At 54.6% G+C, this 12,110-nt stretch overlaps 1 protein-coding gene across 1 annotated transcript; it reads left to right on the top strand.

The window, feature by feature from the left end:
- Positions 1–807: 807 nt before the first annotated feature.
- SARM1 (sterile alpha and TIR motif containing 1) lies at positions 808–7,655 on the top strand (the record flags this gene model as incomplete). Its single annotated transcript, XM_082008659.1, has 9 exons — positions 808–1,268; positions 3,857–4,475; positions 4,656–4,868; positions 4,993–5,084; positions 5,589–5,824; positions 5,943–6,036; positions 6,520–6,709; positions 6,814–6,935; positions 7,526–7,655. The coding sequence occupies 9 exons, from the start codon at positions 808–810 to the stop codon at positions 7,653–7,655; spliced, it is 2,157 nt and encodes a 718-aa protein (XP_081864785.1).
- Positions 7,656–12,110: the final 4,455 nt, after the last annotated feature.

Here is a 12,110-nt window from a genome sequence, read left to right as displayed (position 1 = left end):
AGCCAAGGATTTAAGCTGCTCCTCCCAACACAGGCAAGAAGTGTCCAAAGCATTTCTGCCCTAAGCACGTCTGGCCTGGAAAGAAAAGAAAATAAAAGGGGCCCAGGCTGCCTCTGCTCTTTCTTTTATCATGCAAATCCCGAGCCCACCCAGAAGAGCTGCTCTGAATTTCCGCCTCCCAAAGGGAACTATTTACCCCCCTCCACTGATACCTAACAAGTTCAAAACGCAGTGCCAGGACAGCCACAACCACGCCGTGATCACGGCCGTGGCCACCATGGTGCCTGGCTCTCTGCTTCCACCCTGTGCCCCCTTCACTGGTCACTTGGGGGTCCCCGCCTACCGTGGAGGTGACCACAGGCTCTGCAGCAGCTCGGGCAAGGGGGGAACACGGGCTATGGGGACAGTGGGACAAGCACCAGCTCAGGCTGGGCAGGCGGAGGGCTGTGATAGAAGAGGTCTGGGGGGATGCCAGAGCATCTGCAGCGAGCAGGGGGATGCTGCTGCCCAGAGATGAGCCCCTCCTTGGAAAGGCGGCGCCTGCGCGGGGTGACATCAGCCCCTGAGGACCAGAGATGCTGAGCCTGGCTCTGGGAAGGCGGCTCCTGACACTGCTTCCAGCTCCGCATCCCGTCAGGGCAGGGAGGGGAGAGGGAGCCTGCAGCCCAGCCCTGCGGCTGGACCCCCAGCCAGCTCCATCCCCCCTCCTGTGCCTCCCCTCCGGCCACCTCAGGTCACCCCAGGGAGTGTGGTGACCCTGCCCGGGTGCTCCGGGGAGGCGGGTGACCGAGGATGCTGTGCTAGGAGATGCCGATGGTGCTCACCCTGCTCGTCTCCCTCTATAAACTGTGCCGGTTCGTTGCCATGGCGGGTGCGGAGAGGCTGGTGGTGCCCGAGTGCGTGAGCCAGGCTGGCAGCTGGGCAGGGGGGGGCAGCTCCAGGGAGCACCGCGAGGTCTCCCCCGGGGTGAACACCGATGTGCGGGCAGCCCTGGACCGGATCCTGCCTGCCCTGCACCAGGCCATCGCCCGTGCCAAGCAGGCAGCCGACCCCGCGGAGCTGAGGAGGGCCATCGTCGAGGTCTTCCAGCTGGTGGAGGAAGCCTGGGGAATGCCCACGCTGGGGAGGGACGTGGCCAAAGTGCTGTGCGATGTGATCCGCCTGGAGGGGGGCCTGGACCTGCTGCTGAACCTTCTGTACACGGCGGAGCTGGAGACCAAGTGCCAGGCAGGAAAACTCCTGGAGCAGGTCCTGGTGGCAGAAAACAGGTGAGTCTGCAAAGAGCCCTCGCTGCCAGGCACAGCCCCACCCCTGCAGGCTTGCCCACCACCACCCTTCCCACCCACACGCCCCAAATTTCCCTGCTCTGGGTGCTCCCGGCGCATCAAACCCCTTCAGCTCCCCACTGCATCCCCCCACACCTGCACTTGCATGTGGGTGTCCCTGACTTGCCAGTCACACCCAGGCAACGGCATGGCCTGCCCCCCCCCACAGCTGGAGAGAGGAGGATCAGCCCCAGCTCAGGGATGCGCGTGAGGATCGGGGTATCCTCATGAGCACCCTTCAGCCTGGGACCACCCAGACAAGACACCCTTTGTGGCTGAGCTGGGTGGGTTTGGCTGGCCCCAAGCATCTGACCCCAAGGACAAGACACGACTCCCCCTTAGCCATTACCACAGCAGGAGGAGGAGGACAAAGCCGGTTCCCAGAGACCTCCTGCTGCCGACCAGTGAGGCCATAAGGTGGGGGCCAGCTCGTCAGCAGCCCTCAGAGCCCCCCAGCCCGTGGCCCCTAGCCCAGAGGCTGGAGACGGGTGTGCTTCTCCCCAGGAGAGGAGAGAGGTGATGGGCCGGCTCTGCCAAAGTGTCGGCACAGGTGAGGTGGGAGCATGTGCGTGTGTGTATACGAGCACGTGTATGAGGGTGCATGTGCACACATGGCACCCAACGCATCTAAATGCACAGCAGTGCTGATGCAGCGCCCGCATGCAGCTCGCCCTTCAAACACCATGAATGTGCTCCCACAAGATCCCCCAGCAGACGAACTCTCCACTCTGTGCCATGTCTGGCTTGGGATGCCCCAGCAGCATTGCCTGCAGCATGCTGGTCCCAGAGAGAAGCTGCACACCATTGCAGGCTGGGTCAGGATCAGGCCTTTCTGGGACCCTGCAGGCAAACACACGGCTCTGCCAGCTCCGCTCTCCCTCGGTGCACCAAGCCCAGCCAGCCCCAGCCAGGGCTTTGGGCGCATGTGGAGGAAGCCTGGCCAGAGTTTACGGTCTTCTCCAGCTTCATGGGTGATGTGTCTTGCTGTAAGGTTGAGGACTTGCAGCCTGGCAGGCAAAAAGAAGCAACAGCTAAATCAGGAAAGTCCATTAGTGTGGAATTAATCCCAGGAAACATCACTGAATTCAGCACTTAGCTTCCTGGCAAGAGAAAGCAGCTGCTGGAGTTGCTGTCTCTGCTCCAGGAGCAGTTTGTGGGCCAGGGTCTTGGAGCAGCTGCGGGCCCCCAGCCCCTCACTCCCTGCAGCCTGACCCACCATCAACCTCCACATGATGGCAGGGAGCTGTAGGGTCTCCTTCCAGGTCCAAGCCTCTGGCTTAGGGACCTCTCCCAGCATCCGCGCACAGCAGCAGTGGTGCTCAGCCAGGAGCTGGACGGGTCCTGGCTCCATCCTGCGGCTGTGGTGAGTCGGGGACCCGGCGGGGCTGTGTGTGTCATCCAGCCTCGTGGCCAAGTCCGGGCTTGGAGCCAGTCTCAGGCTGAGGGCTTTTTTTTTCCAGAGCTCTCCACAGCGTTTGCTGCCAAAGCCACCCCAAGGTCAGCGTGAGCCATGTGGGCCACAGGCTTCCCAGAAATGCTCTTCCCACCTGCCAGCACAGAGAGGCTGGCATGCCTTCACCCCCACCATCACTGGGGGCCACTGCCCCCCTGAGCAGCACAGCACGGGGCATCTGCACCAGCGCTTGTGCCTTGTGAATGCAGCACCTCCATCACAGCACCAAACGGGTCATTTCTCAGGCCAGAGATGGAGCTGCCCCCTTGGCCCAGCAAGCTCATGGGAAGGCAGCCAAGAGCCCATCATTTCCCCCTTCCTCACTCTATGCTTTTAGGGCACAGCCCCATTCGGGTGTCATTTTAAGACCATCCTTGCAGCACAGGGCTCCCAAGGCCAGCCATGGCTGGGCAGCAGCTGGTGGCCCTTGGCTGCCTGCCCCCAGGCTCCTGCTGTCCTCTTCTAGGCGAGCGCAGGGCTGAGGAGACGAACAGCTTTCCTCCAAGCTGCCTCCACGTTGCCTTCCCAGGACAGGCAGATCCCCATCTCTCACGGATGCCTGTGAGAAAACCGTGGCCAGTTCTGCGTGGTTGCTCAGCCAGGTGTGAAGCCCCTGTCCTGGGCTTGGCACCCATCTGGAGAGCAGTCAGAGGACAGCACTGGTTAGGGAAAAATGAGTTTTCACCCCCAAACACGAAAATGCTCACGTACCCCCTGCAAAGCTGACTAAGCAGATCTGTTTCTAGCCCAGCGTTAGCCTATCCTGCGCTGTTAATTGCTACATACATCCTTACCTTGAGCACAAGAGCCTCTGGCGTGGTGGTCCTAGGCTATGCACTCCATGTCCTGTCCCATCACAAGCTCTTCCATCAGACCAGGACAGGTTGTTCCAACACCAGCCTGTCACTCACTGCATCACAGCCTGACACCATATCTGGCAGCCGTGTCCCACAGGGAAACATCTGACTGTCATGGGGCAAATGCCACCAAAGCACGAGGCAGTTCACACACCAGTTACTGTTCTCACTCCCTCCATGGCCATCTGCCCCTCAACTGCCTGTGCCTCTCCTTCCTGCAGGGACCGGATCGCTCGGATCGGGCTGGGGGTGATTCTGAACTTAGCCAAGGAGCGAGATGTTCCCCAGCTGGCGCAGAGCGTCTCCGGTATCCTGGAGCACATGTTCAAACACACTGAGGAGACCTGTTTCCAGCTAATCTCTGATGGAGGTCTGGATGCTATCCTCTACTGGTGCCGTTGGACGGACCCCATCGTGCTGCGGCACTGTGCCATGGCCTTGGCCAACTGTGCCATGTATGGCGGGCAGGCCAACCAGCGCCTGATGATCGAGAAGAGGACAGCGGAATGGCTGTTCCCACTGGTATTCTCAAGAGACGATGAACTAATCCGCCTGCACGCGTGCCTGGCCATCACGGTGCTGGCCACCAACAAAGAAATTGAGAAGGAGGTGGAGCGCTCGGGGACGCTGGCTCTGGTGGAGCCATTCATCGCCTCACTGGATCCGGAGCAGTTTGCCTGCGAGATGTTGGGCAGCAGTGATAACAGCCAGGGGCGGACGGCGGACGACCTGCAGCGGCTGGTGCCCTTGCTGGACAGCTCGCGGCTGGAAGCACAGTGCATCGCTGCCTTCTACCTCTGCACAGAGGCTGCCATCAAAACCAGGCAGAAGAAAACAAAGGTAAAGGGTAGGTTGGCCTGAAGGAAGGAAATGCAAAAGGGAAGGGCTGCCACAACTGCTTCTTGGTGTCTTTTGCTCCCCTATGAATTCACCAAGTACGCTGGTCCTCAGCTGGCCCGGCACAGGTTGCAGGGAGGAGGAGGGAAAGCAAAATGATGTCTCCTCCCTTTGTGTCCCCAGATTTTCAGTGAGATTGGGGCTACGCAGAGCCTGAAGAGGGTAGTGTGCTACTCCACCAGCAGCACCACCTCCTCCCTGGCCAAAAAGGTGCTGCGCATGATAGGGGAGGAGGTTCCTCGGCGCATCCTGCCCACGGTTCCCAACTGGAAGCCCTGTGAGGTGCAGACGTGGCTGCAGCAGATCGGATTCAACAAATACTGCCAGAGCTTCCTGGTAGGGCTGCATGCCAGGGGAAGAACACCTGGATGGGCCCTTTTGCCCCATCTTGCAGCGGAGGTGTAAGCATCTCACCCAACAGTTTTTCTGGGAACTTTCCAGCCTGGATTTCTCTTGGCAGGACCACCAGGTGGATGGGGACATTCTCCTGAGGCTGACAGAGGAGGAACTGCAGGAGGATTTGGGGATGGACTCCAGCATCACTCGGAAAAGGTAAGACCACCACTCGCATGCTGGCCTCTCACATGGTCATCACAACAGTGGCAGAGCCAGGGAAAAGGTTTGTGCCTTTCCCTTCTTGCAAAGACAAGAACAGAGACCCTCAAAATGCAAACCTGGACTGCCAGGACTTTTCCAGTGCAGTATGCAGTCCCAGAGGGATTCCTGCAATGGGGCCAATGCACAGGAGAGGTGTGGGATAGGGAGAGACCACCTATGGCACAGGGGAGGTGGGATCCTGCAAGTTACCCAGAAAGATGGGAACTTACCCAAGCTTCTCCTCCCTTAGCTGAGCTCCTTAATACCTCTGTGTCCTCAGGACCAACACTCCCCCAGCTGTTCTTCTCTCTTCCTATTCCTTTAGCTCATTCTTCGCCGTGGCATGTAGCTGCGCTCTCTCCTGTGCAGATAAAAGCTGTGGTACCAAATGTCTCTAGGTCCTGCCTGGTCCAGCAGCCTCCCCTCCCCACTCCACACTTTCATTTGTTTCTCTGTCAGGTTTTTCCGGGAACTGACAGAGCTGAAGACCTTCGCAAACTACTCCACCTGCGACCGCAGCAACCTGGCCGACTGGCTGAGCGGCATTGACCCCAAGTTTCGTCAGTACACGTACAACTTGCTGACATGTGGCATCAACCGCAACTTCTTGCACCGGGTGACGGAGCAGCAGCTGCAGGAGGACTGCCACATCAACATGGGTTTCCACCGCGTCCGCATCCTCACTGCTGCAAGGGGTGCGGGTCCCATTGCCGCTCATTGTGCCAGAGCAGGAGGGTGGGGGCGAGTATAGAGGGTTGTTTGGGACGAGCTGTTGGGTATTTTTAACTTTTCGTTGCCGTTTTCTCTGTCTAGAAACGCTTCACTCCCCTATAATGCTGCAAACTGCATCCGATGGGACTGATGTATTTATCAGCTACCGGAGGAGCACCGGGTCGCAGCTGGCCAGGTGGGTCCTGCAGGCAACAGTATGGTGCTGGGCTGAAGCCCAGAGCGAAGGCTGGTGATCAGCTGTGGGAAGAGCGTGGAGCTGGGAGAGCTGCAGGCTGCTGCGGGGAGGAGTGAGAGGCTGCCAAAGCTGCAGTGCAAATGGGGACAGCACGTGCCGTAAACTGCACAGCGGACAGGCTAATTTCCAGTCCTGTCACTGCCATCCTGTCCCTCTTTGACACCAACTTACCCTTTTTCATGCTGTGCTCGTAGGGCTATAGGGGATCACAGCAGGGAGTTCACATCCTGCTCCCTGTGTTTTCTGTGTGGGCCCAGACACCTGTAAGCAGGCTGGGCTGGCAGCGGGTGTCTCGGGGACCATGCAGTTCTCTGTGGAAGCCTGTTTACTGCTCCTCTGTCTACTGATGTCTTGGCCAACGTGGTGGGAAACTCAGGCCCTGGCAGTAGTTCTCCTCACGATGCTGTCTCCTCTCACCACCAGCCTGCTGAAGGTCCACCTACAGCTGCACGGCTTCAGCGTGTTCATCGATGTGGAGAAGCTGGAGGCAGGGAAGTTTGAGGACAAGCTGATCCAGAGCGTCATGAGTGCCCGCAATTTTGTGCTGGTCCTCTCACCAAACGCACTGGATAAATGCATGGGAGACCCCGAGTGCAAGGACTGGGTGCACAAGGTAGGAGATGCCATCAGGTGGGAGCCTGGCGGGTGTTGGAGCAGGAAGGGGCTGGTGATGGGCTGACACTGGCCCACAGCCTGAGCATTTGCATGTTCCTGCAGGAGATTGTGACAGCCCTGAACTCTGGAAAGAATATTGTACCCGTTACAGACCATTTTGAGTGGCCGGACCCAGAAACACTTCCCAAGGACATGAGGGCAGTCTTGAAATTTAATGGTATCAAGTAAGTAAAAGGAACCTGTGCCATGGGGTTCCTTGACACCTGGAGAGATGGGCTTGCATAAGCAGTAGCAAAGAGCACAAGGAAATTGGGAGAAACAAATGAGGGAGGCAGAACAGGCCAAAGGGGAGATGAGTCACTTCAGGTACTCCAGAGCATGAAGGGAGCAAAGGTCCTCACCATAAACCTTTGGCTGTTTTTGTGCTTGGGGGCCCCCCCGGTAACAGAGCTACCCCCCGTCCCGTCACCACTGGGAGGACGCCCATCCTCCTGCCCCCAGCCCTGCAGACAGGAGTGAAGCCGGCAGGTTCCGCAGCTCACCTGAGCTCCTCTCGCCTCCTGCTTCCCCTTCGTGCAGCAGCAGGCAGGGCTGGCATCCCACCCTGCTCGTAGCCCTCCAGCCCGGCAGGGCACCAGGGAAGGGGCTTTCCTGCAGCATCCAGTGTTCTTCCATTTTCCATAGGGAACAAGGGGAGCTCCTAGAGAGCTGGGGTGGAGGAGGGGGGTCTCTGGCTCCTGGCCCAAATGAACTGAGCTATCTGGTGGCACCTCACACAACGGAAAAATAAAATCAAATTTTCCCCTGAACACAGGTGGTCCCACGAGTACCAGGAGGCCACAATTGACAAAATCATCCGCTTTCTCCAGGGCCGTTCCTCCCGGGACTCCTCGGCTGGGTCGGAGAATGGCCTGGACTGCTTGCCCTCCCTGGGGCAGAGCTAGAACCAGCACAGCTACCTCGACCCCTCCAGAGACTTCCCAGGTGACCCCTTTTGATGTGGGGCCAAATTTCTCCCTCTCAATTTTTCCCTTAGTACCCTGGCTGAAGACAAGGCCCATGGCTCATTAGCCCCCCTTCACCCTCCAAATGCAGGCCCCTGGCACTACAAGGCCAGTACTCACTCACACGCTGCCCGGTGAGCCAAGCCAAGGCGGACTCAGGGATGGACGAGTTGTCTTCCACATCCTCCCTTGGGGTGGCAGGACATGCAGGCTACACCTCCCACAGCACGGGCTGCAAGGGAGACCGACATTTTCCAGACCCCTGCAGATGGCTGCAGGTCCCCCCAGAAGCATGTCCAAAGAGGAGGGATCTTCTGAGGACCAAAAGCTGGGGAATTGGTGAGGGATATGTCGCAAGAGGACACACAAGAGAGAAGAGCAGTTGAGAGGGAACGGTCCATAAGCATCGTATGGCCTCTGCTGGGTGTCACGGGAATATCATGGCGGTCAGAAGCTGAAAGCAGGAAAGAGCAAATAGAAGCTAAGCCCTAATGAAATCCCTGTGTTTGGGAAAGATAACATGCGGAGGCTTCTAAACTGCTCAGCAGCAGCTTTCTCCTTCCCAGTAATGTCCCTTTATCACATGAGCTCGCTCCCTCTTTTGAGGGCCTTTCACCTCCTAATGCTGCAAAAAACCACTTTGTGCTCTTAACTCTGGCAATGGAAGTTTGGGTTTAGATCATGTGAAGTTTTGGCAGGGTCTTTGCAAAAACTGCTTTTTAAACAACCCCCTTCCCTCCATCTGATGTCTCCACTTTACCCCGTCTATACTTATAGGGCACAGGAGATTGGACTGCGACTTTGGAAAACATACATCCATGCAGATATGGAAGATGTTAACTGCTAACTGTATTTGTGGAGTAATTATACACTGGCTGTATTTTATTCTCTTGTTGGTACTCCACAGCAGATCTCCCGTGGCCTGTTCCTTCAAACAGGAGCTGGCATATCTCTCTGCCAACTAGCGCTTTGCCCTGACAGCCCTGGCTAAGCTCCTTGGGCTCAGGGTTGTCCCTGCTCTCTGCTGGATGCAATACCAAGTAGCATTTGTTCTTTCTACCGACCTCTTCTCAACACCCACCAGGTCTTTTTGCAGCAACTCGCTTTGAAACATCAGGGAAGAGGGAAGTCGACGCAAAGGGCAGGCGGAGGCTGCTAGGTGTGAGCACTGGCTGGGAGCAGGACTGACAGCCCCTGCTGCTAACATGGGAGGTGAGGAACCACAGGCACCCCGACACACATCCCCTGGGTTCTGCACTCCCAGCCTAGTCCTACTTCTCACACCTGCCTGGAGGGTGAGCAGGCTCTCAAAATCATGCCATTTTGCAATTAGGACCAGAAATCGCAGCTCCTACCCGAGCTTGTCTTTTTTGATGCAGAACAAAGTTAATCATGGAAAAAGACATCCTTGTTCAGAGCACACACAGGAGGAAGAGCAAGCCATGCCCAGGGAACACCAGTCTGCCCTGACAGTCTGAAGACCAGGCTGATGCACCACCCTGCAGAAGCAGCAAGCTCCTTTGCCTGTCCCTGCTCAAGGTAACTCAACTCTTTCAGCAGGTAATGAGGAGTCTCAGACACTTTGTTCTTCTCCTGGCTCTCCCCAAAGCCTCGCTGCTGCCTTAACTGACAGGAACACAAACACATTTCCTTTTGGCTTAGATCCATGAACGTTTGAGGGGGAGAAAAAAAAAAAGTTAAATTCTGGTGATTAATCACAGCTTTATGGATAGTTCTTATCAGCTCACAGTTAATGGCATCTTTGCTCTCCAGTGAAAGGTTAATAGCTATATCTGCCCAGCATTCATCAGAAATAGAATCTATCTAATCTCCAGATTAAATAGGAGGAAGCCAGCAGATGAGCCCAAAGGTGAATCTGCCAAAGGATAAAAGCCACTTGTGAGCTGCTTCAGGGAAGTCTTGAGTAACTGATTGAATGTCAAGGCCTCCATGGCCACCGAAGGAGTCCCACACAAACAGTCGTAAGGATTTTTCTCCCTACAATAATACACAGTAAGATTATTGTGTCGTTTCCCAGGAGCTCTCTAGCAATTAACCTCCTCACCCACCATTCAACATAGAGAACATTTACTTGTCCTCTACAGCTTAAGTGTCTCACCTGCAATGAGATCCCATCTCATGCTCCAGCTGCCTAGACTGTGACTCTTCCTGTTTCACCATCATTCAGTTACCTTCACCTTAATGAACTCGCCCAAAACATCCCCATGACAAAACATCCCATACCCAGCCCCTCCCAATCTAAGCAGTCTCAAAGAAATGAATCCTTCTGTTCTCACCCTTCCTTATTCCTTTGCTATGTCATGTCAGAAAGTGTTTAAAATTGTTCTATCAGCCACAATTAATAAATTTGGTTTATACTCTAAATTCCCACCTCTTTTCTGTTTGTGTCACATGCTTCTCCCCTGCAGCCTTCTCACACTTGCTCTCTCTCACCATCATGCTTTCTCATCCTCTGAAGGGGCAGCAGAATTGATATTCTCCAGGCACCATTCTCTGTGGGCACCCACACTTGGTCATGCTCATCTTTGCGTGGACTGATGCTCATTGCATCCCCAGGGACTCTCTACCTGCTGCCCAGAGTCACAATGCATGGATCATGTATTTGCTTCATGGTTGTAGTTCTTGGAGGACAGCCTAGAAAAACTTGGTTTTAATTTTTTTAATAGAGCATAATGGTTCCTATTGAATTTCTCCTTCACAAGCACACTGGCACAAACAGGAAAGCAGAGCCAGGGCACACGTTTCACTTCACTGCACAACACTGAGCAGCTGTTAGCACTGGCGTCCATGGAGTCTGTTGGTAGAGAATACTTACTTCACAATCAGTTCAGCTACAAACATCTAATGCAACACTCACAGCATGCCCTGTTCCTCAGGGAGGCTAATTCTGGGCTTAGCCTGTGAGACACGTAACTCCTGCCTATGTCCACTGGCATAACTACACAGATCAAGTGGCATAACACCAAGTTCTTAAAGCCTCCATACTCCTGCTTCCCCTCTCCCCAATTCTCCTGTTTTTTTCACAAACTCCTAATGAAGAGGGAACAAAGCTGTATAAGCATTTCATATTTACCACATATACTGAAGGACAGGTTACAGACTAAGCACTCCTGCAAGCTTTACTCTAGAGTTCAGGCAAAACAAGCTTTGGCTGCTTGCAAGTCCCAAATCTGCTTTTTTCCTGGCTCGGGTCTCTCACACACTGCTTCTCCACAAGGCAGACAACTTCCCGCTGCTGCTTCTTTATTGCAGAACCTTCTATAAAGGAAGAAGCATGAAAATAATGGAGAGAAGCACAGAACGAGGCAAGGACAAATGACATCAACAGCTGTACGAGAAAAGCTACCTTTATGAACCATAAAACAGAATGGAGGGTTTATTCATTCTGAAAGTAGTATCTGCTAGGCAATTTCACAGTAAAGACATTATTGCATGCATCCGAACAGTGTGTGCAACGCAGTGTACAAAGAACTGCTGGTTTATGGCAGTTTGAAGAAAACAGGATTGAGGCAATACAGTTAATGTTTTGAAAAGAACAATTAGGAGTACCATGAACACGAGGTTTGCTTGCTGGCATCAACATATCCTGAGAAGAGCAGCAGAGTTGAGGTCACTGACACAAAATTATGCCCCATACAACAACAAAAAATTACCTCCAGAGACATTAATCCTGTCCCCACAGCAGTTCATCACAACAGCGCTGTGTATTGATGAGGAAGGACTGCTTCTGGCTCTGCCATAAGCAGAGCAGTGACTTCACATGGGACTAGGGCACACTTATCAAAGCTGGGGCCTCAAATTTGTAGTGTAAGGGTCTTCAGTTAGGGGGGCCCAATTTTGTCAATTTTAGCCTTAACTTCTTCATTTTTTGCAACTGTCAATTAAGGCATCTACTTGCACCACAGTATTCTCAGATGAGCTATTACTTTTCCAAAGGACCTTGGAAATCCTGGGCTGAGCTGCATACAGACAGGCAGGACATGCCACCGGCACTCCTCACAACAAGCACTTCATGCACTGGATTCTCTCCCTAGGACACCTCTAACTTGCGAAGCTAAAGCTAGTTTAGTCAATAAGGTCAGCAACAGCACTCCTGGGGGAAACTACTGCTCATCATAAGGATTTCTGCAGGAGCCTAGTCTGGCATGTGACATTTGTATGACTTTCACTGACAACACGCTGATTTGGAGTGCAGATCTTTCTCCTCAGCAGTACACTGCTGGGTACCTCTGCTTCAGTCTCACTCTGCAGGCTTTGTTCTGGGCCTCATCCACACCAACAGTTCATCGGCTGCACACTGTAGCTCTCAGAGGGGAACATTTGGCAATTAAACCAGAACTCAGTCCTCTCTCACCACTACAAGCATGCCACAGA

The sequence above is a fragment of the Phaethon aethereus genome, assembly GCF_964289735.1.
Source record: "Phaethon aethereus genome assembly, chromosome: 19".
Lineage (NCBI taxonomy): Eukaryota > Metazoa > Chordata > Aves > Phaethontiformes > Phaethontidae > Phaethon > Phaethon aethereus.
Note: the sequence above shows the minus strand (reverse complement) of the source record. Positions and strands in the feature narration are given on the sequence as shown.